Below are 24659 nucleotides of genomic sequence, written 5' to 3'. Positions count from 1 at the left end.
TGTGACCTTGGCATCCTGACCCTTTCAGGAGGAAGGAATTTGAGAACTGGCAGGTGGAGGAAGGACTTTGTGACTTTTCCCTCCCTCTACCCAGAGGAAAGGAACATCACAAGTCTGATGACAGATGGACAGAGGGATGGATCCGACAAGCAGGTTTCTTCAAGCCACTCAGTTACCACCCACAGCTCAAACCGTTTGTTCTCCCAGGTGTGGCTCCAACTTTCTACTCTTCAGTAAATCTAGCAACAACCCCTCAGGTTTAGCCATTTATTGGGGTCTTCACTTCTTTATGAAGGCTCCTGTGCCACATAAACCTCATATGAAATACATTTGTTCACTTTCCTCTGGTTCACCTGTCCTGTGTTACAGAGTCCCAGGGAGATCTCAGCAGAACAGATGGAAACAATGAATTTCCTTCATATCACAGCTTTCTGACCTCCCTGTGAGAGCTTACACATTTCTTTTGTCTTAAGACCCCAAGAGTGTGGCATTTGTTACAAGGGCCTCAGGAAGTTAATACAGGCAGGTAATCAGAGATGCCCCCTCCAGGGGGAAGGCAGAAAAAGCAGAAGCTCTCCTTCTCTGGAGCCTTGCTCTGCTCCTCTTTGCAGCAAAGTCCTCACAGTGTGGTCTGTACCCCTTCTTCCATCTCCCCTCATCTGACTTTCCTGAACTTTCTCCAACCACATCTTCACCCCTTTCCTGCCCCTTCTGTCAAATCTGCCATTATTGGGTCCGCAGTGACAAACTTGTCTCCAAGTGCCTCATTTTCTCTATGTGCAATCAGTCCCTTTCCTCCCTATTGATTATGTCCTTCCAGGATCTGTGGGATTTGACATCTCTGCCTGGACCCCTCTGCTGATTCCAGACAGTCACAGCCTGCTCCATCCCCAACATTCTCAGAAGGACCATCTCTAAATTCCTTGACTCCATTTTGCCAGATGCTCAAAGATGACACTGAGCATCATTCTTGCTCCTCTCTTCCTCTTACCCCCCCTCATCCTTTAGGAAATCCTGTTTCTTTTATTGTCATTATATATCCAAAAATAAAGTCCCCACTCTCCGTGGTTGGAGACAGCATCATCCCACCTGGGGTACCAGCAGTACCCTCCAAATCCCTGTCTTGCCGTCGTGGACCCACTCTGGCTGCTGCTGAGCAGAACAGCCGTGGGGATCCTACTAAAAGGAAAGTTCAGTCATATCTCTGCTCTCCTCAAAGACTTCCAGATTCTTGCATCTTCTGCAAGGCTCGCATGATTTGCACCAGGAGGATGTCTGCACCTCTGTGGGATCTGCACTCCTACCCCAGGGTCTCCACTCCCATGGGGTTTCTTCTTCCTCAAGGTCTCCACACCCTCAGGGTCTGAATCCATGGGATCTGCACCCCCATTCCCACAGGGCCTGCACCCCCACCAGATCAGCACCATCATCCCAGCATCCCCACCTTGCACTCCTGTGCTCTCAACCCCATCCTCTTGTTTCCACACCAGCCCTCCTCCTGTCTCAGAGTGACTTCGCTCACCTTCCCCCATTGTCCATTTCTTGGGATAATTTTCTCTCAGGTAAATACAGAACCTGCTTTGTCACCTGACTTCAAGTCTTTGTTCAAATGTCACCTCCTCAGCTCTTGGTTCCAGAACATGGTCCCCAATATACCACATGCTGCTCAGTCTTCATAGTTTTTCTGTAAACACATATTAGAGCACAAAGTGTTCTAATATTATTTCTTATGGACCAGTGACATGCATCTTTCCCATCAGGCCTCACATTTGCTGGAGGCCTGTCCTGGTGAGGAGTGGAACAGTAGATGTGTCTGAGAACTCCACAGCATGAGAGAGACGTAGGTGGGTGTGTTGGAGTCCTGCTGTCCAGGCTGTGGTGCCACTCTTGGTGCCCTCCCTTTGCTAAGGGGAAGGAGTCACTTCCTGGCCTGGGCTGAGTTAACCACTGTGGTGTCTGGACCTACGGTTCATAAACAGGGGGTGTTTGACTGCCTCTCCCCAAAGGGGAAATTGTCAGTGTCTGGACACATTTTATCATCACAGCTTAGGAGGAAGGTGTGTCTGGCATCTAGTGGGTTGAGACTAGGGATGTTTCTAAACATCCTCCAACGCACAGGACAGCCCTTACTGCAAAAAATCATGCAGCTCCAAGGTTCACCAGTGCTGAGGTTGAGAGAACCCAGTCTAGAGCTGATATGGGATCTTGGAGGTTCTGTGTGGGTGTCCAGCCCATGAATGATGGGTAAGGGTCTTGGGTACAGAGTGGATGTTGGCTAGACACAGAGAGGAGACACAGCAATGGTTAGGGCTAGAGGCAAAAAGGACACACAGCAGAACCAGTTCATGCCCTTAGATGCTCCCCATCCAGGGGAGAGACATACAGTGTATAGGCACTTGTCTGGTAGAGGTCATGAGGGTGGAAACAGGCTGGGGCCATGGGACTGGAAGCTCTGTTGGGTGCTTTGGGGCACAAGGGAGCAGAGTGGACCTGGCCTATACTTTCAGTGGACAGGAAGGAAGATTCCCAGCTATAGGACCCTGCCATAGGCTCAAGGTCAATGCGGAGGCAAAATTGGGCTGGGCGGTAGGAAAAGCTGTTTGCACCTCCCCACTGTGGTCTCCCACAGGCTCACACAACAGGTGGCAGTTCACCATGCCCTCAGGGGCCTCCAGGTCTTATCTTCTGCCCTGCCACATGGTCATCCTGCCAGCCCTGCTGGAGGCCATGCCTACATCCACCAGAGGTGTTAGCCTCAGGCAGTGCAGATGCCTAACTGCCTTGCAGATGCCGATCTCTGACTTCCCTCATGGGGAGACTGGCTTGTCCATTTGACCACATTCATGGGACACCATCTGTTTACCTGGTACTGTGCTGTGGCTGGGGCTGGAGGTATACAGACAGACTCTGACCTCAAGGAGCTTTCAGTCCTGCCTGGCAGGGATCAAATCCTCCCCAAGGATGGTTCAGGGGAACTGCATGGAGGAAGGGATCTTCAGCTGCTGTCACTCCCCCACACCCTTCTCATATCCTTTTTTTTTTTTTTTGAGATTTTTAAAAAAATTTATTTGACAGGGAGAGATCACAAGTAGGCAGAAAGGCAGGCAGAGAGAGGTGGGGAGGGGGAAGTATGTTCCCTGATGAGCAGAGAGCACAATGCGGGCCTCGATCCCAGGACCCTGAGATCATGACCTGAGCTGAAGGCAGAGGTTTTAACCCACTGAGCCACCCAGGTGCCCTTCTCATATCCTTTTTTACCACGTCTCTCATCCTGAGGACCTCTGTGCCCCAGCCACATGCTAGACGGGTCACAGGCCCTTCCCTTGAGGTCCCAGGATCCTAGGTCCTAGGATCCAGAATGCCGAGCACAGGTGCCACACAGACCCCTGTCCTGGCAAGAGCAACACAGAAGACAGAGTTGGTCTGTGTCCCTGGGAGTACCTGAAGCTGAACCTGAGAGTAAGTTGAGACTGAGGTCGCTCCTGTCCCTTCCACCGTCCTCTCTCATACCTACTGGGAGGAGCATCCCAGAGACCAGTTTCCTGAAGTTCACTCTGCACGGAGAGGCAGGGAGACCCTGGGGCCCCGCAGGTGCCCTGAGCAACAGGTGGGTTTCTCTCCGTCTCCAGTCCCTACCCAGGACATTTCCAGGACCCTGGACAGCGAGGGCCCGGAGCACCTCAGGTGTGGCCCTCCAGGACAATTCAATGGCGTCCTTTTAACCCCTAAGTGAAGCTACCTCACTATGTCCTGTGCACTCACATGGCCTGTCCTCTTCCATACCTGGAGTTGGGGGAGGCAAGTGCGGGAGGGAGAGGGATCACTCTCTTTCTCTTCCCCTTCTTGTAAGGCCATCCATCTTGGGACTCCACCCTTATGACCTCACTTAATCTTAGTTATCTCTGAAAATACAATCACATTTGGGGTTGGGGCTCCGGGAGATGAATTTGGGGGGCACAACTCAGTCTACAGCATTCAGGTTCCATGGGCTCTCTCATGTTCCATCTTTGTCCTCTTTGTAGGCAGTTTCATATCCCTCACGTGCAAAGAAACAAGTCATATAAATAATTATATTCTGCATTTCCTCTTTCCACTCAAAAGAAATTTGTCCCAGCCTCCATCCTCCTGGTGTCAGTGATGTTCAAAGCACAGTTGTATTTCTCAGAGTCTCCAGGGAGATGGAAACATCCCTGACTCACAACCTGTAGTACGTGGTCCAGGTGGGTCATGGCCACTGAAGAATCCTTACCAGGCTTGTCCCTGTTCTGGAACCAGTAGCCACAAGCAGGTGTGGATTTGTTCCAGCCATCCTGAGGATAGGAGACGGTACAGGTAGTGGGGATGCAAAGTTCTCTCATGTCATCACAAACTGGCTTGTTCGCTTCCAGCGTGAAATCCAGATGCCCGATCTGGGACCCTGGGGGTGACAGTCTCTGCCTCAGCCCTCCTGCCCTACCTGCTCACCCCCCAGACAGCAGGATTAGCTGCAGCTCTGGGAAGGGATGGGCCAAGCCCTCTGCTGGGATTTTCTCTTTCAAGGACTCATGAGCTATAGGACCAAGAGGAAGTTCTGACAGGAAGGTGAGTGACACTGAGGTGTATGCACAGAATAGGAACCTTAGACTTGTCCTGAATCAGAGCTAGGCTGCCTTGAGAGATTGTGCTCACTTCCCATTTTTCAGAGGGGGTTGCTGAAGTTCAGAAAGGACCACAGACACGCCCTAAGACACCAGGGAAGGCAAGACCTGCTCCCTGTCTCCACACCACCTGCCCATGTCCTGACCTTTGGTACCTACTCTCCGCATTAGAGACTAAGGCGCTCCTGGGCAGGTATCAGGAAGTCGTGCTGTTCCTGCTGGGGATTAGTTCTGGAGTGGCCCAGTAGGAGTTAAAGGCAGAAGAATATGGAAGAACTCCAAGGGAGCTGAAGGGAGAAGTTTTCCATTCATGCATTTATTTAACAAAACAGAGTGAACACACTCACTGTGTTGGAGACTGGAACTGAGACCTGATCTTTCTTCTCCCCGCTTAGTGGGGTGGTCCCTAGGCAATTCCAGGTTTTCGTGTCGGGAGCCAGAACCAAGAAGAACAGGCCACATGGGGAGTTATTCCAGGTTTTTCACCTGGTTCACCAGGCACTTGATCCCCACATCTCTGTTTTGAGAGGACAGGATCCACCCATCTCCTTGGCCATGTCTCCCGCCCTCCTCCATCACCACAGAAGGGCAGGGCCAGTACAGTGTGTAATACAGGCTTTGTGAGCAAATACTCAAATAACATGGTTGGAGGCTGTCCCAGTTCACAGTGCAAACCCCCTCCTGATCCAGCATCCCACAGCGGACTTTTTCTTAAGAATGCTTTCACTTTGGGCCTCCCCTCCTGTTGCCAAGCTTCACATGTGTGGCTGTTTCTCTTGCTTTTCAGCAGCCTGTATGTGTGCGTCCAGAGCCGCCTAGCATCCTGCAGAGTCCTGTCTGTTCTGTGGTTGGAGGAGCAATTTGTGTTTAGGGTGAATAGGGAGTCCTCCCAGAGGATGGAGGCTGGGACATATTTTTTGGAGTGGGAAGAGGAAATGCAGAATATCATTGTTTAGGGTGTATCCGTGTGCAATTAGGTTTTGTTACAAAATATCCCTTGTAACCTGTGATCAGAAGCCATCGTCTCTCTTTGCAGAGGTTCCTGGAATGCTACTTTTAAACCACCTCCCATCCAGGGCTGAGCAAACCAAAACAGAGCCCACCTGGAAACCTCAACACACCAACAGAGGACGAAGGAGTGTGTTCTTGACTGTTGAGACCATCTTCCTTGCGGGAATCCGCAGAAGCGGAAATGCAGGCTGTGGCCACCAGATGGCGGTAATGATTCATCAAATTCCGGCGGTTAAACTCAAAGGCTTAAGGAATTAAGTGAAAGGTCATCTGAGATTTTTTTTTCTTTAAGATTTTTATTTATTTATTTGACAGAGAGAGAGAGAGAGAGCACAAATAGGCAGAGAGGCAGGCAGAGAGAGAGGGGAAGCAGGCTCCCTGCTGAGCAGAGAACCCGATGCAGGACTTGATCCCAGGACCCTGAGATCATGACCTGAGCAGAAGGCAGAGGCTCAACCCACAGAGCTAGCCAGGCGCCCCCATCTGAGATTTTTATGATCCCCAGGAAGTGGTCCAGTTAACAGAGGGAAGCCTGTTAGTGTGAGCCTAGTGTCAATTAACTACTGTGCCAAACGTTTTACCTGTAATGCATCCTTTGAGCCTCGTGTAGACATGTTGAGGTCTATAGTAATGATCCCTTTCCCTTTCACCAGCGATGATGAGGTTGATAGATGTGATATTTTTTCCTTTTTCTTTTTAGATGGCTCTATTGAGATACAACTGATGTACGAAAAATGGCACATATTTAATGTATGCAATTTGATGAGTTTGCACTTATGCATTGCACCTCTGAAATTGTGACCACGATCCTGGTTACAAACACGCCCACCCCCCTCAAAGTTTCCTGGTGACTCTCTGCTGTTTTTTGGGTTTTGTTTTGTCTGTTTGTTGTTGTTGTTGTAAGAAAACTTAACATGAGATCTACCCCCTTAACAAATTTGTTAAGTGCCCAAAACAGTAGAGCTAACTATAGGCATTATACAATACAGCAGATCTCACAACTGATGCATCTGGCATCCCTGAAACTTTATATCTTCTGACCAACAGCTCCCCTTTTCCCTTCCCTCCAGCCCCTGGCAATCACCACAATACTCTCTGCTTCAGTGAACTTGACTATTTTAGATATTTCATTTAAGTCCATTTGTGGAGCATTTGCCCTTCTTCGATTGGCTTATCCCATTTAGCATAAGGTCTTAACAAAATGTGTAAGGCAGAGCTTCAGGTCGAAATGGAAGGTTGTGAGACCATCTGCATGAGTATATGAAAGTATAAAACTCACTGGGAATGGCAGGTACACAGACAAATATGGAACACGGTACCCCTGGAATGGAGGTGTATGAATCACTTAATTTTAGTATAAAAGTGAAAAGACAAAAGTGTTAAGAATAACTATGACTAAGACTATTTGTTAATGGATACTCTATATGAAAAGGTGTAAATTGTGACATCAAAAATACAAGTGTTGAGGGGTTGAATTGTAGAGTTTTGTACGGGATTAAGTTAAGTCGCGATCAGGTTATGACAGACTGTCCCAAAATTGAGATATTTCACGATGTCGCTTTCTGCAGAGCAGATCAAGCTCCTGCTGGAGACAGTTTTGAATCTCATCTTTTTATCTCTAAAGCGTCTGTTTTTAACTGAACAGTCCAAATCCCCAAACCTGCAAATGGAAAATACACAGTGAGAACACAATGTGGATTATTTAATGTGGAGTAGTTATTGACCTGACCACCAGGTCTGGGGCTCCTGTCTTATATGTCTCTGTCTCTGAGTCCTCCATTTTCCCCCCGAAGACTTAATTAATTAATTAATTTCAAGTGCGAGCTGGGGGAGGGGCGGGGGGGGTACAGGAGAGAGAGAAAATCTCAAGCAGACTCCCTGCCCAGTGCAGAGCCCAGTTCTGGGCACCATCTCACAACCTTGAGATCATGACCTGAGACGAAATCAGGAGTCAGACGTTTAACCGACTGAGCCAACCAGGCGCCCCTCTGAGTCCCCTTTTTTATTCACGACATAATTTGACCCGGCTTTAGGTGTGGGTGGCTCCAGGGTTCATATGACAGAGGCCCTATCACTCTCCTTGCTTTTTTTTTTTTTTTTGGTGGTGTGGTTGCTGATTTTACTGTCTGGCTTTTGTTCTCAAATTCATAAAGGTAGGAGGTGCGATACCCACTCTGAGGCCTACAGAGTGGACGGTGAAGTCACTGAAACCTAGAGAGATCAGGTAATTTGGGGGCAGAAACGGGTCTGTGCCCCTCTCCACCGCCCCCACGATGCCCTCCTGGCAGCGGCGCTTCTCTTTCAACGTTAGGGCGGTTAGGGCGCCCTCTGCTGCTCACCCAGAGAGTTACCCAGATGGCGGCACCACCTGTGTCCTTCCGTTACTCCTTCAACCCATTCACTTCCACACCAGCTGCGCCCTGACACCTGGTTCCCACCCTGCTACTCAGAAGCCAGTCTCGCTACACAGGAATGATAAAAGGCAAAGAATTATTACTGTTATCACTGTTGTTATTACCCATGTTATTGTTAATGTTATTTTCCCATTCCACTTCATTCTTCTCTGGGAGCTGATGGGGGGGGGGGGTCCTGCCTCCTATCCTCTCTATCCGGTTCGCATGGCACCCCCGTGAAAATGTAGACCATCTCAGGGTTGCTGCGATTGACAACTTCATGGCTTTCCCTGATGGTCTGATGCAACTGGGGTGATAGGTTTGCCCACACGGGGCCACAGGGACCAGGCTGAGGCGTCAGGGTTCCACCTGGTTTACAGGTGTGGAACCCTGATCTCCACAAGGATCCCAGGTTAGCATTCCCTGTGGTCTCTGGGCCTGGTGAGCATCATCCAGTGTTCACTCTGGCTGTCCCGGGCAGAACCTTGCCCTAGGAGGGCCTGTGACGTTTTGCTGTCTTAAAAAGGTACAAAGCTGGGCTCTAGAAGAAGATTAAGGGCTCCTTGGGAGGCCTCCCCAGGCTGCCACCCACACCCAGCTGAGCTCAGGGGTTGGCTTAAGGGAATGAAAGTGAGTCTCTGAGCCCGAAGTATGTTCCAAGCCTGCCGCTTTCTCCTGAGCGTAGGGCCCTCCTGAGGGTCTCACTTCCGTAAATGCTCGGATTCTTGCTGTGGGCTCTGGATGAAACCAGTTTTTCCATATCGGTCCTGATTGCTTGGACCAAGCATTACTGTCCATGTACAGTCTGGATACAAGGGAAGGACATTCTTCTGCAGTGGTTTGGCATAAAGCTTGGCATAAAGCTCTGTTGGATAGCGATGCTTCACGGTGAGTGATGTCAAATAGATTCAATCAGATGGCCTCTGGGCCAGAGCTTGCTGGTCTCCTCCCATTAACCAACCCCCTTTAACCTTAATAAGGAAAAAGAAAAGGTAATAAGGATACAAGATCTTAATTAATGAGATTTATAGGATAATTTAAGTACCTGTGAAGATTTTTGTTATTAGGTCATACAACCGAAGTGTTTTTTAAATATCTATAAATGCAGTTTAAAATGTTTCTTTTTTCCCGAAAAGTTTAGTGAAACATTATAAAAGGATTTCTAATTATGCCATTAGGAATTAACATGTCCTGAAATGGTCAGTGTGAGAGGCATTGTTGGCAGTCTTTTATATATGTTACCTTACTGAAAGCTCACAGCAGTCCTATGGAGAGGAAAGGTTTCATATCCTCACATTACAAGTGGAGACAGTGAGGCATAGTTAGGGGGCATCCATACGTATGACCACCTTCACTTGTGACACTATTGCAAGTTCAGGATACCTAAGACCACCTCCTTCCAGGGGAAGGACTCACATAACACACTAAAAGCTATTATCCTTGTGGTTAGGGCTGGTTACAGCTTGAGGATACAGATCAGTGTCAGTGAAAGGGAGGAAAGGGCATGGTCAGGGTCCAGGGGCTTCCACATGTCTCTCCAGTGGAGTCATGAGTCATGGACAGCATTACCTCCTCTCAGCACTAGTGTATGACAGTCTGCTGACCAGGGAAGCTCACCTGAGACTGGTTATCAGAGTTTTTATTGGGGCTCTTTCACTCAGTTATGATTCACTGCTCACATAGCTGATCTCGACCTCCCGCCTCTCCATGGGCAGAGCGGATTTCATGTGACCCAAAGCCTTCATCATAATTTCTACTGTGGAATATCCAGTGTGTTCCAAGGCCCCACAAGGAAAATAGAGACACTCTTATCAGGCAGGGCGTTCTAAGGATTTAGGCATTTCTTCCAGGAGTTGAGGACAAAGTCAGATATGTCTTTGGCTAAGGTAAATTCTTTACTCAAAAGTCCACCTCTGGGACCCATTTAGCTCCAAAAATGGGACTGGGCAAAAGTCGTTATGCTGCTGTTGGTATAAAAAAGAGGAAACATTGAAAGAATCTGAATGCTCCCAAATAGGGGATGGGTTGAACAAATGGATCCATGGCCAATGCAGTGGAATAGTATGCAACAATGAACAAAGACCAATGGCGATACAAGAAGTAGGGCTTCTGATAAGCTACAGGCAGAAAACCTATTCTCTGTGTTTTCTACGGGCACCACTTACACTCAAATACTGAGGAGGACCAATTTAGCAATTTCAGTGGCACATAATATAGTACTTTCCTATTATAACAAATACAACAAAGATGTGTTTTGCAGTAGGCTACAAATATTCATATGGGTTGTCAGAATACAGTAGGAGACTTCAGAGATGTTGAATGAACCATAAGAACTCTGAGGTGTATATTCACCTACCTCTGTCTAAACTTGGGCTTAACATTAGAGAAGCCCCGGGGCGCCTGGGTGGCTCAGTGGGTTAAAGCCTCTGCCTTCGGCTCGGGTCATGATCCCAGGGTCCTGGGATCGAGCCCCGCGTCGGGCTCAGCAGGGAGCCTGCTTCTCCCCTCTCTCTCTCTGCCTGCCTCTCTGCCTACTTGTGATCTCTGTTTGTCAAATAAATAAATAAAATTAAAAAAAAAACATTAGAGAAGCCCGAATATAGAAGGATATTGAACGGTATGATACCACTTTGGTAAAAATATGTATCTGTGCCTGAGTATGTATGACATATCAAAACTGAAAAGTTTCGAGGGAAAGCACTGGCTGTATCTCCAGGCGATCTGGCTGTTACAGGTGACTTTCCAATAGTATTAATCAAATTCTGATAAGTAAGTTTGTACTTTACTTAAAAGGATTTTATTTACTTACATATTTATAAATGTAAAAATGTATGAATGTATAAATATTCATCTGCATATTTAAATAATCTATTATAAATAGTAACAGATTTACACATTTATTTAAATGAGTATTCATAACAACTTAAAACTATTTAAATTAATTACTAACACAGTATGAATTCTATTTTTCCCTCTTGAGAATTTTCCAAAATTTCTACAGCCAATGCATTGCTTTTTCAATTAAAGTCATATTTGCTGTCATAAAAATGAAAGATGAACATACTTCCGAGTCCAGCTTGAAAGATTTGTGACCCTTTCTGGGGTGAGCCCACTCCCCTGCCTTCTCAGTCCCTCATCCAGCCCACCTGGGTCTCTGTATCTCCATGTTTCCCTTTCTCTCTGTGGGGTCCCCAGATGAGATACATCACATGTGCTCAGAGCCGTGCCCTCCATGAGCACGCTCTGCTCTGCCCTGGCAACACTTCTATTACTGAACCTAAAGATCCAACACCAAAAGAATGTGATTTATACATGTTGGCTCAGGCATACAACAGCAGGCCCCACAGCCACTCCAAATGTCCAGGTGGAGGAAGATCTGCTGACCCTTTAGGGGAGAGACTTAAAATAAGCTGTTGGTGTCCAGGGATTGAAAAGCAGCCCCTCATCAAATAAGACAAAGCAATTTAAAATGTGAGATCTACAGGGAGTAGGAAAAACAAAAACGAACAATTGTCCCACATTTTAAAAAGGCTGCTGTCCTGTATTTATTGTGCTTTTCGGTATTTTCCAGTTTCCTAAAAGTGAGCCTAAGATTTTTTTTGTAACCAGGGCAGAATAGGATACTAATCTAAAAAAAAAGAAATGAGGTGAATACATGATAAGCTAAGTGCACCTTAGAGTCATAAAGATAACAACTCCCCAAGCGTCTCCTCCCCAGCCCTGGGTGGCTGGGGTTCAGAGTCCACTGGAGCGCAGGAGCGGGGTGGGGACCAGCAGCTCAGAGCCAGAGATGCAGGTCGTAAAGAGGCAGAGGAGGCTGCCCAGTCCCTGGACAAACACCTAGCCCAGGAGGACCTGCGTAACCCATGGACCTTTCCAGACCCAGATGCAGACTCTGGAGGGAGCTGGTTCTCCTGGGTAAGAGACCTGAACCCATAGGGCAGGGAAGTGTTAGAGGAGAGGAGGACAGAGCTGGCACCAGGACTTTCGTGAGCTCACATACCTGGGCCTACCTCACCCATAGACACACACACTCTCTCTCTCTTACTCACATATGCATACACACAGAATGTTCATCCCCATTCACCCCCAGGAGTGATGAACTTGGACCCCTTCCTGTGATTGCTGGAAATCACCTCCCCTGGGTTCCTAGTCTGCCCTGATCCCCTCCCCTATCTCTCCAGCTGGACTCCTTCTCAACCTCTCACTTCCTTCTAGGACCCTCTGAATCCCCATGACAGGGACAACTGTCATGTCTCACTGGCCACCCTGTGTCCTGTCCTCAAACACCACCAGTATCTACACCTGGAGGCCTGGAGCAGGGGATCTCAGGGGTATTTGCCTCCTCCATGGAGTCAAGGCTTAGGGTACACAGACAGGAGATCTCCATGTCTTAGGACGACAGATCTTCATCCACATTCATGTGCACTCCACAGAATTTAGATGCTAAGTCAAAGGCACGTGTAGACAGTCTTGGAGGACTTCAGCCACCCACCTATCAACTGAGCTCTCCCACTGGGTTCTGCCCCATGATCAGGGACCCTGTGATGTGGTGTCCAGTGTGATGAAGATCTATCTCCAGACTCTGGTGACCCAGAGTGTTGGGGATGGGGATGAGGGGGCCCAGGAGGCTGGGGGAGCCCCAGGGGGCCATCTGACCCAGACTGGAGAGCAGGGGGGCATCAAAGCTAAGAAGTGAAGGCTGAGTAGAAGTGAGTTGATAGGGGGCTGGGAAGGAGGGAATGGAGACCTGTGTGTCAGAAACAGGGAACAGCATGTGTGAAAGCCCAAAGTCAGGAGAGAGTGTGGTGCAACAAGAGAGCCGTTTATGTCTGGGGAACACAGTACAGATACTGTGTCTTCTGATAAATGAATGCAGAAACGCATGCATGAATGAATTACTGAATAGGGGGTTCATGGGGTAATGGGGTGGGGTAGGTATGATCCAAAAGGAGGCTAGATGAGTCCTAAAGACAAGCTCTCTCTGAGTGGCTCATAAGCCATGTTGAGTTTTAACTTTATTCATGGAGTGCTGGGGAACTACAGAAGTTACCTAAGAGAGCAGGGTCACAACTGGGGCTTTGTAAGGATCCACATAACCGTCATATGAGGATGGGTTGAAGACTGAGTGTCCAAGGAAGAAACCAGGCTGGAAGAGGGTGAGGAAGGAATGGACCAGGACAGGGGCTGAGGGGGTGGAGAGGGGAGGACAGGCTGGGGAGCTAGAAACCCATGGCACGTTCACCAGTGTCCCTGGAAATCATTTCCTGGGCAGTGTAAATCAATCTCTCTTTTCTCTCTCTCTTTCTCTCTCTCTCTCTCTCTCTCTCTCTCATGTACGTGGGTTCTGTTTGTCTTCTCCAGCCAGTCTACTGGCCTGGGGGACCCGCCAAGCCTCTGGCCAAATCTACATCAGCCCAGAGTCACTCTTAGGGTTCAAGGGACTTCGGACCATCATCGTCCTCGAGAATGCCACTGAAGATGCTCTAGAATTCAGCTGGCACCGTGGTGCAAATGACACTGAGGACAATATGATCGTCAGCTACAAACCTCCCTCCAATTCCTGGCAGACTGGGCCCATGTACAGAGGCCGGGAGAATGTGACCACGTTAGGTGACCTGATGATCAAGCGATCTGCATTAAGTGACACAGGGAACTACACTGTGAGTGTGGACACTGGCAATGGGACCCAGACAGCAACCGGCTGGCTTGAAATACAAGGTGAGTTGGCAGGTTGCCCGTTTCCAGACCTGGGGGCTTTAGATGTGAGGTCCCTGGGAGATCATACTGTCCAAGTGTCCTCCACCCGCAGGTGACAGGGGGAGACTTGGCAGATGTAGTCCAGCTTCTCCCGCTGAGATGGGTAACTGGTTTCCTTCAAGGGTTCCAGTTTCACTCTCAGGGTATCCGTTAGTTCTGCTGCGTAACAAAGAGCCACAAGTGGCAGTCTTAGACAACACCCATTTACTAGCACACATCCCCGTCTGGCAAGTCTGGCAAGTGCTGTGCTCTGAGACTCACAAGGTGTTGAGTTGGGGCTGTGGTCTCATGTGTGGCTCTGTCTGTGGGCATGTCACATCATGACTTTTTGATTCTTCGAGGTGAACTGAATTCTGCCTCTCTGGGAGAGGGAGACTCTGTTAAGAAGTTTTAACTCTGTTAATAAGGAGTCTTATATGACATAAGGGTAACGATTGGAATGACAGTCCATCACTTTTGCCGTATTGTTTAGGTTAGAAGGACGTCATGGGCTCTACCCACATTTGAGAGGCAGGGACTATACAGGCTGGAAGTCATGAGGCCGTCTTGGAATTCTGTCTACTATAGACAGCTCCTGGGGGCTCCACAGGGCTGGGTGGGTAGAGTGGAGATTTGGAGATTGGAAGTCCTGTGTTTACCTCTGACTATGTATATGTCCCATGGCCTTGAGCCTTCATCTTCCTCTGTGGTGTTCTGTTTCCTCATCTGTAGAATGGGGATAGTATCTCTTCTGTCTTTTGTAAGGTTGGAGGGAGTATCTATAGGTGTAAGTAACTGTAAATAATCTGTAAGTAACTGTAAAGTGAATGGGACTCAGATAAAGGGAGCAATTATTATACAGAGTTCAAACATCACCTGTCACATTGAATTCTACCCATGGCTCCTCAGTTGGGGGTGTTCTTGTTTTAGGTCCTGGGTTCAGAAACAACCATTAGGCCACACATCTATCCCAAGAACTCACCATTACTGCAGTGGATGCACAGTGATGACTCCACACCTAGGATTGCAGGCTCAGGCTAGTGTCCACACCTCAACCATTTGTGCCCACTCCTTCTCTATCCCTCACAGCTCTAGGGATGCTCCCCTGCCAAGACCTCAGACCCCATGTTGCAACTCTTGGCTTCTCACCAACCTACCCCGGAAGCCCCTTCGGGGTTTCTCCCCCAAGCAGAGCTTGGGGAGGCAGACCCTACCCCTAATGTCTTCTTCCTGCTTCCCCCAGATGTGGAAGGCAAGCCAGACATCTGGGCCAATGCCACCTCTCTTATAGAAGATGTGGATTCTGTGGCTGCCATTTGCTACACCAATGCCACCATTGTCAAGTGGTATGTGGATTTTACACGGGTGTCCAGCAGTGACCGGATGACAATCTCCCCGGACCTCAAGACCCTTGTCATTCACAGAGTCAGCCGCTATGACAGAACACTTCACTGCGAGATAAACAGCATCCTGGAGATTCCGCAGAATAGTAAAATTATCTCTCTGATTGTGGCCTGTGAGTAGTCTGGGGCCCTGGAGTAATGCTGGGGGGGGGGGCTTAGGGCGACCCGGGGATGTAGCAATAATATAGGCAGAACCAGGGAGAGGAAACACCATGCGTCAGCCCCCAGCCAGCTGGATCTGGGTTTGAATCTCAGCTCTCTGGACTTAGAATCACCCTCGGGGCACAGAATGATCTGCTTTTTAAAATGGGGACCCAGCTTGCTACTCCTCAGATTAGAAAGAGTGCAAATTTGTTCAGATATGGCTTTTGTAACGACAGGACTTCTTACAACAAATAGTTTCTTAAAAATGTCATTCACCTTGTTAAATATTCAAATCCCATGTTCCCTTGAGCCTTCAGATACATTGGTCTTTTTATTCTGGTTTTCTAAATTTAGTAAAATCACCTTCACTTTTCCTTTTACTCAGATTGAACTGGCTATACTCCCTGAAACAGTTTGATTTTAAAGCTAAATGACACATTTCATGCATTCTCTTTTCTCCATGATCCTTCACCACCCACCAACACAAGTACTCAATCCAGCCGGACCTCCCCAAAATATCAAACGGGTCTCGTAAATTGAAGACATCATCTTATAAATACAATGAACCTTGGATCTTTACAATGTTCCGGGACTTTTTCACATTTACCAAACTCTTTCACATCTTCAGACTGTGAAAAAGCATAAGTCTTGAATGGTTTTCACATCTAAATCTAGAACCACATGAAGTCCATCAGATTTCCTAACAAGCATGCTCTGGCAATCATGGAGATAAAGTGGTCACAGAGCAGACAGTTTCTGACCTCCATACACAGCTTGCTGGCTGCAGGTTTGCAGTCAAGAGCCAGGATCTAGGATCTGCTTCTGCAGGAAGATTCCTCCCAGGCCATAGGGGAATTTGCTTAGTCCATTTGTGGATCAGGAGGGTACTATGAAATCCCTAATCCTCTCTTTGGGAACCCCATTTGCCTCATCTATAAAATTAACTCATGGGTTGTTATGGGGATTAAGCAAATGTATGAACCTATAAAGTGTTTAGAACAGAGCCCAACATTCAGGGGGCCTGATATATTACTTCTACTCCTATTTTATCATGATGTGAAGGTCTGTCATGGGACTGACTCATAATAGATGCTTGAAATGGAAGATGTTATAATTATAGTTGTGTTGTTGGCACAGCTACCTTGCATGTGTTGGATCTAGGGGATACTTGGGGTGCAACATGGGAGCACCTTCTGGTCGGGGAGGACTGTGTGTGGATTGAGGGAAGGAGACAGGACCCCAAGGGATCAGAAACATAGCTCCGGGTCTCCTGCCATGTCTGCAGATGGGCCAGACAATGTGCGGCTGCGTACCAGTCCCATTACCTCCAAAGGCGTCCTGTCTGCTAAGATCGGCTCCCAGGTGATGATGGAGTGTGATGCCATTTCCAAACCCAGTCCCATGTACCAGTGGATTCACAATGGCTCTCTCCTGAGCTTCTCAGAGGCAAGCGTCACTCTCCAAAGTCTGACCTGGGACCAGATGGGCAAATACAGATGCATCGTGGGGAACCCTGTGACCCAGCTGACCTTGTACAGGGAATTCCAGATCCAACTGTCCCGTAAGTACAGTAGCCCACCTCTGAGGCTCATGTTCCCCAAATCTTCCCATCTCTGTGCTTTTGCCTAGGCAGTGCCCATCATCATGAATGCCATCCCCACCCTGGAAAGCCATGCTCACGATGGTTGGGTAAAATCCAACCCCACCCCATCCTGTCCTCTGAGGTCCAAGTCCAAAGCTGCCCCCCTCCATGAAGCCCTCAGGGACCTCAGATCAAAGCAAGAGTGAGTCCCAGGGAGAGCTGGTCAGCCAACATCAAATGAGCACTTACTATGTGCCAGCCCCTCTTCTAATCTGTGCAACCCTCATAGTCTCACTGCAGAGGAAGTGACTGTTGTGAACGCCACCTCCATTTACAGAGAAGAGAACTGAGCTGTGGGAAGTTTGAGTGCTTTTTTCCAGGTTCCAGTTCCAATCAACAGAGGAGGCAGTGCTCAAATTCTGGTAGTCCAGCCTCACAGCCTATGTCCTCAGCTGTTTTACTCGGTTGCTCGGAAGAGAAAGTGGAAAGGCTAGAGCAGGTGGTGGTGCGGAGGAAGCAGGGATCGGTTGTGGATGTGGTATTTGGAATAAGGCTTGAGAATGATTCTGTAAATGGGAAGAGCACCTCCTGAGCCTCAGTTTCCCTATCTAAATAGTGTAGAGATAAGAAGGGTCCCTGTATGACAGGGCTTCTGGCAGAATTAAGTCAGATAGTGCATGAGAAGCCATCAGCCTGGCTTGTCCCAGAGAGAGCCACAAACACTGAATGTGGGCTGGAGACATTTATTCTGGTCACTCCATACTATTTACTAAGCACCTGCTATGCACCAGACATGACAGACCGACAGTGAATGCACTGACTGATCCACACCTTTCCAACTCCACCAGACTGTGAGCTCCAGAAGGACAGAGGCTGGGAACACTGTTTGCTCACCACTTGTCCCCAGTGCTTAACACTGTGCCTGGCACGTGGTTGGTGCTCAGCAAATACCTATGCAGTGAGTTAGTTAATGACCCTGTGTAATCAACACCCCCGACCCTGTCACTCTCTACCCTCCAGAGTGGGTTTATTCTTTTTTGGAGATCTTCCTGCCTCCTGCAATGATATTAGACATTTCTTTGCCTAATTGTCAATTGTCCGCTTTCCAGCTGGAATGTCGCTACTGAATTCCTAACATTTGGAACATAGCAGATGCTGGTAAATCTCTGAAGAATAGATGTGTGCATGAGCAAAGTATTGAATGATGTTGTCCCTGACTCCCTTGTATCCTCTTCTCCAGGGGACACAACTCCTGTTGTGAACAAAGGTTTCTACATCTCAGGAGCCAAAGTGGTGTGGCTCATTGTGTTCACAGTCCTGGGCAGCGTCTACTTCTGTGGAATCCTGATTTACGCCTTGATCAGCCATTTCTCCATCAGGTGCTTCTTGCCCTGGGTCAGAGGTGGGGTGCTGGCTGGGGAATGGGTCTCAAGAACACTTCCTTAAGAAGGGAAGGCAAAGCCAGGAGGGGAAGGGACAAGCTAGGAATGTGTTGTCAGGAATCATTGGAGGCAGATAGATAGGTCATGGACTAGAAGCCACTGACAGAGACGGAGAATGCAGAGGCAGTCATGCCTCCATATAGCAATGAGGTTTCACTTAGCGACTTCCTTTCATCCCAGTTTCTTTGTGTTTATGATGTTGATATGGAGGTCCACCTAGAGAGGCAACCATGAGAATGAGCAGGGTGGGTGCCAAGCATCGAGCATATGTCTGGAACATGGTAGTCGCTAGTTACCAAGTGAAGTTAGGGAAACAGGTAGTAGAGTCAACTGCAGGGGAGGAGACTGGTCAGAGGGAAGATTCTAATCTGGGTTTCAATCTCAGCTCTGACTTTAGCTGTCTAGGTGGCCTTGAGTAGATCATAATCCATTCAGGTCCTCTTCACCCATCTGGAGGATGTGAAGGGTAACATTTGCCCTGAAGGAGATATGGGGACTAGACACAATTCTTGGAGGATAAAACAATTAGCAGCATTCTTAGTACAGAGTAGATCAGAATTTCTCGAGCTTAGCACTATCAATATTTGGGGTCAGATAATTATTTCAGGGATGGGGTAAGGCTATCCTGCACATTGTAGCATGCTTAGCAGCATCCCTGGCCTCTACCCACTTGATACCAGCAGCAATGACCTCTATCAGTCTAAGTTTAGTCCACCAAAAATGGCTCTAAGTATTAGAAAGGTCTTGAGGACAACATTGCCTTGACTGAGAACCATTGCAGTAGATGTTAAAGAAAGCAGTGATGATGGAGATGATGGTGATGCTGGTGCTGATGATGTTGGTGATGCTAAAGTAGTAGTGGTTGTGGTGGTGATGGTGGTGGTGATGGTGATGGTGGTGATGGTGATGTTAGTGATGATTGTGGTGGTGGTGGTGATAGTGGTGATGGTGATGATGGGGGTGGTGATGGGGGTGGTGGTGATGGTGATGTTGGGGGTGATGGTGGTGATGGTGATGATGGGGGTGATGGTGGTGGTGGTGATGGTGGTGATGGTGGTGGTGATATGGTGGTGGTGGTGGTGATGTGGTGATGTTGATGGTGATGATAGTGGTGGTGGTGGTAATGGTGGTGATGGTGGTGGTAGTGATTGTGGTGGCAGTGGTATTGATTGTGGTGATGACAGTGATGATTTTAGAAAATACATTCTTTCTTCAAATCATTTTAATATTTTGATATGGAATCTATATGTGATCATTGCATGGTCCAGCAAGAAGCTTAAAGTATTGACTGTCAGTGTGACAGTTAGCCCATTTGTGCTTCAGTTTGCCATGTGTAAAATGGGAGTAATACTGGTATTGACCTCACAGGGATATCTGCTATGGGGATAAAGTCAGTGTCACTGACAAGTAGCTTGGAACAAAGCTTGGCACGTAGTAAGCACTGAATAAAATCTCAAGTATTATTACTGATAGCATCATCATTCAATGTGCTTTATGTACTTTTCCAAACTAGTCATGATAAACTCTAGGGAGTTTAAGAGTAGTTGCAGGATATCTAGGTTACTTTTTCTTCTACAGCCTGAAAGATGCAATCTAGCCAGGCATAACCCCCTCCTCATAGCCAGGAGTGAACCGAACATCTCCACTGCCCCATTCTCCTTAGAGGTGCCACATTCTCCTTGGTCTCAGCTCTCCAGTCTGGAATGCATGAGAGCAGGGAGCTGGGAATCAGAAAGGCCAGGTTCAGAACAAGCTTCTGTCATTTTCTAGCTGTGTGACTTTAGGCAAGCTTTTTCACCTCTCTGAAGTCCTGTTTCTTCATTCACAAAACAGGGTTAAAGTTTCTACTTTGTGTGACTGTTGAGAGGATTCAATATAATTTCTATAAATAATCTACTCTAGTGTCTGGTACATAACAGGTGTGAAATAACTTACTATTATTATCACTAGGAATTAGCCCAGGTAGTGCCAGCTTCTTCCCCAGGTACACACAGTCTCTTTTCCCTCACCGCATCTGCTGCCCCGCGGCATCTTCCTCCAGTGACCTTAAGACATCAGAAATGCTAAAACATATGGGGAATGTGGAGGACTCTCAGTGCAGAGGTTAAGCTCCCAGATTCATCCCCTGCTACTCCTGAGGTCCTTCACAAGGAGGGCTTGGAAAGAAGAAGCTGACCCTTCATCTCCCCAGGATTCTCTGGAATTCTGTTCCCTAAGGACCTGAAACATGACATCTCTGATTTCTCCCCGCAGGCAGCCCCGGTTACCCAGTGTCCGCCTTAGAACATGAGGACAAGACCAAATGGGCAAAAAGGTGAGGTGGAAGCGAGGGAGAAGCACTGAGAGTCCCCAGAGGGATGGGTTAGGCTGGAGAGGGAACAGGGTCTAACTGGAGGAGAGAGTCAAGAGAAGGAACCAGCCCAGTCACACTGAGGCTGGGAGATGGAGACTCTAGGAGCAAGTCTGGAGTCCCCACCTAGGACAGGGTGGGGGTGATGTCAAGGGAAGAGCGGCCATTGGCTGCTCCATCTGCCAATCAGAGCCAACCAATGGAAAGTAGGCTGGGGCGGGTCATATGTGGAGCCCTGTGCTCTAATTCTGAGGCCTCTTCTCCACAAGCAAACCCGCTTCTGACCTCCCTTCCCTTAGCCTGATGCCATGGCACCACCAGAGAAGATGCAAAGATGACCATTGCCAGTGACGGGGAAACTGAACAACCTATAATTGCCCAACAACCAGGAATGGCTTAAACGGACACAGCGCAGTTTGCGCTAATCTGTCATGGTTAGAAACCACGCTGGAGAAAGGTGCTCACTGACGCAGGAAATGCTTACAACTCATTGTTAGAAATGTATAATGTAAAACTGCACCTGGTAGGACCATCGTTATGAAGAGGGGAGATTAGCTGACTACAGCTGTATGTATACACACACATATACTTATATATGTGCATACATACACATGTATGTGTGCGTATACACATATATACACCCCTGTACAAAAATATGGAAAACATTAACTATTAACAGTCTTATCTCTTAATTTCCTTCTTTGCACTTTACTATATGTTCCAAAGTGGGGTTTTTTTTCCCCTCACAAAATGTATAAACTGTTTTTATAATCAGGAAAAAAAAAACACTACAATAAAGTTATGGACCCAACAGTCTTCACTGTGCCACTCTGCTTTACTAAAACCCAATAAAGTTAAAACATTGCCTGCAGGAAGAGCCAGCTAGAGTTTTCAGCACCTCCCGCCCCACTTCCCCCGCTAACAGCTCGTCCTCAGATGGGCTGACCAGCACCAACACAACTTCGAGGTGTGCGGGCAGATTGAAAATAGGTATGTGCATGCTTTTATGCATCTCGGTGCCATTTCTTTATATTCTGCCCACGAATTTCTTTTTTGCATTGTCTCTGTGGTCACTTACTTAACCACTAGATCTCTGGATCAAAATGCATAGATTCACAAATATTTCCAAAACCACCTCATCTGAATGAAAGAAAACCAAACACATCCTGAGTTAACCACTGCATGTTCCCATCAGCAGAGGTGGGCATTTTACTATTTCTATATCTGAACCTGTATTTCCCCACCTTACAGTCTTTTTTTAAAATTAAGATTTTATTTATTTATTTGACAGAGAGAGAGAGAGAGAGTGAGAGAGGGAACACAAGCAAGGGGAGTGGGAGAGGGAGAAACAGGCTTCCCACTGAGCAAGGAGCCCAACGTAGCAGCTCCATCCAAGGACCCGCGGATCATGACCTGAGTGGAAGGCAGATGCTTAAGGACTCAGCCCCCCAGGCGCCCCTCCCCACCTTACAGTCTTAAGTAAGACTGTTGAATTTTACCTAAAGCCTTTTCATTATTGTTAAAAAATTTTTATTATTTTTTGTCAAAGGTAGATCTATATACAGTAAAATGCAGAAATCTTACATGAATAAGTCAATGAGTTTCGATAAATACATACACTCATATAACTACTATCTCAATCAAGATATAGGATGTTTTCTGCATCCCAGAAAGTGTCCTTGTGCACTATTTAAGTTATCCCCCAGCCACACACCCCCAAACAGAGGCAGCTCCTTTTGTTGAATTTCTGTCCTAATAGATTAGTTTCATCTGTACTTGAACTTCATCTAAGTGGAATTATAGAGTATATTCTTTTGTTTCTGGCTTCTTTCACTCAACATGTTTTTGGGGAAATTCATTCATGTTTTTACATGGGCCAACTGTTCATTCTTTTATTTTGAGGAATATCTGGGCTCTCTACTCTGTTCCACTGGTCTATGTGTCTGTTTTTATGCCAGTACCATGCTGTCTTGGGGATCACAGCTTTGTAGTAAAGCTTGAAATCAGGTAACGTGATGCCCCCAGTTTTATTTTTGTTTTTCAACATTTCCTTAGCGATTCGGGGTCTCTTCTGATTCCATACAAATTTTTGGATTCTTTGCTCCAGCTCTTTGAAAAATACCGGTGGAATTTTGATCGGAATGGCATTAAAAGTATAGATTGCTCTAGGCAGTATAGACATTTTAATAGTATTCTGTTGTTTGTATGCTGTAACACTTTGGTTATCCATTTACTTGTTGATGGGCATCTGGGTTGTTGTTGTTATTGTAGTTGTTGATGATGATGGGCATTTGAGTTGTTTCTACCTTTGGTTATTATGAGTAATGCTGCTATAAATGTTTATGTACAAATGTTTGTGTGGACCTTTGTTTTCATTCTTCTTGAGTAAAAATTACAGATGGAATTTCTGGGTCACAGAGTGGGTATTTTGTTTAACTATACAAAACCGCCACACCGTTGTACAGAACCCACAGTTGTACAATTTATATCCTACCAGAAATATACAAGAGTTCCAATTCCTCCACACCCTCTCCAACATTTGGTGTGCTCGGGCTTTTTTATTTTAGCCATTCTGACAGATGGGATAGGGCATCTCATTGTGGTGAATTTCATTTCCTTGATGTCCAGCAGTGTTGACCACCTTTCATTTACCTACTGGCCATTTGAATCTCTTCTTTTGTGAAATATATGATTAAGTCATTTTCCTCATTTAAGAAGTTAGGTTATTGTGTTATTAACTGGTAATAATTCTTTTTATAGTCTAATTTCAAGCCCAGTTTCAGGGATATATATATTTGTATATATTTCTTCCAGTTTATGGCTTGCCTGTTCATTTTCTTAATCATGTCTTTTGATGAACAGGAGTTTTTAATGAAAAAAAAAACATATAATGCTTACTGTTGTGGATGTCCTATGAGAAATCTTTGCATACCCACAGATAGTCTCCTAAATTTTCTCCTAGAGCAATTCTGTCTGATAGAAAAATAATGCAAGCCAAATATATAATTTCCAAAATCTAGTAGCTATAATAAAAAAAGTAAAAAGAAACTGGTGAAATTACCTTTAATTATAGTGTAGTTAAACTAGTATATCTAAAATATTATCATTCCAGCAGGTAATCCATATTAAAAATTATTAACGACATCTTTTATCCCTTTTTTTGTACTGTAAATGTAGCACATATTTTTTTTTAAAAAGAATTACTTATCTATTTGAGAGAGAGAGTGCAAGCAGGAGGTTGGGAAGGAGCGAGGGAAAGGAACAAGCAGACTCCCCACAGAGCAAGCCAGATGCAGGGCTCTATCCTGGACCCTGAGATCACAGCCCTAGCCGAAATCAAGAGTCAGATGCTCTAAATGACTGAGCCACCCAGGCGCCCCTAGGATAGCATGTCTTAAATGCCATGGGTGGCCAGTGGCCACCACTGGGCAGCACAATTATACAACCTCTATAGTTTTTCACTTCTAGGTTTATGATTCACCTCAGACTAATGTTTTGCATGTGACATGAGAAAGGGGTCAAGGTTCATTGTTTCCAAACCTTGATCCACTTGTTCTATGGCCTTTTGTTAAAAAGTCCCTCTTTCCCCAACTGAATAGACTTGGACCTGTTCGATTAGCTATATATACACACTCTAATTATGGACTGTGTTCTCTTCCACACCACAGTGTCTTGGTTTCTCTAGCTCTGTAGTAGTCTTATTCCTCCAACTGTGTTCTTCTTTTAGCAGACTGTTTTTGCTATTCTAGGTCCTTCACATTTCTATGTAAATTTTGGAACCAATTTGCCAATTTATGCGTGTATACATAGGTATGTACTGACTCGTTTGGGAACCTTCCTCATAGGTTTGGTTTGTCTCCACAGGGAGAGATCATGTCCCACTGCATGACTCCCTTCTGAACCCAGAAGTCTACCTCTTGAGCTTGGCTTTCAAGAACAGAGGCAGAGGAAGACCTAG

General features: G+C 46.8%; 1 protein-coding gene across 1 annotated transcript; it reads left to right on the top strand.

The window, feature by feature from the left end:
- The first annotated feature begins 11849 nt into the window (after positions 1–11849).
- CEACAM18 (CEA cell adhesion molecule 18) lies at positions 11850–21341 on the top strand. The gene is made up of 7 exons (XM_032839044.1): positions 11850–11959; positions 13406–13762; positions 15024–15296; positions 16613–16888; positions 18150–18288; positions 20605–20665; positions 21001–21341. Exons 1-6 carry the CDS (start codon positions 11908–11910, stop codon positions 20639–20641), a joined length of 1134 nt encoding a protein of 377 aa, XP_032694935.1. The 5' UTR covers positions 11850–11907; the 3' UTR covers positions 20642–20665; positions 21001–21341.
- The last annotated feature ends 3318 nt before the right edge of the window (positions 21342–24659 follow it).

This window comes from Lontra canadensis, unplaced genomic scaffold (genome assembly GCF_010015895.1).
Source record: "Lontra canadensis isolate GAN:19392208 unplaced genomic scaffold, GSC_riverotter_1.0 scaffold107, whole genome shotgun sequence".
In the NCBI taxonomy this organism is placed as follows: Eukaryota; Metazoa; Chordata; class Mammalia; order Carnivora; family Mustelidae; genus Lontra; species Lontra canadensis.
The sequence above is the reverse complement of the archived record's forward strand: the minus strand, read 5'-3'. Positions and strand labels throughout refer to the sequence as shown.

Bases quoted from the DNA above. Each gene is read 5' to 3' on its own strand.
- CEACAM18 (XM_032839044.1), top strand. From the start codon at position 11,908: ATGGACCTTTCCAGACCCAGATGCAGACTCTGGAGGGAGCTGGTTCTC. The intron at 16,889-18,149 runs GTAAGTACAGTA...CCTCTTCTCCAG, and splicing joins ATTCCAGATCCAACTGTCCC to GGGACACAACTCCTGTTGTG. The intron at 18,289-20,604 runs GTGCTTCTTGCC...TTCTCCCCGCAG, and splicing joins ATCAGCCATTTCTCCATCAG to GCAGCCCCGGTTACCCAGTG.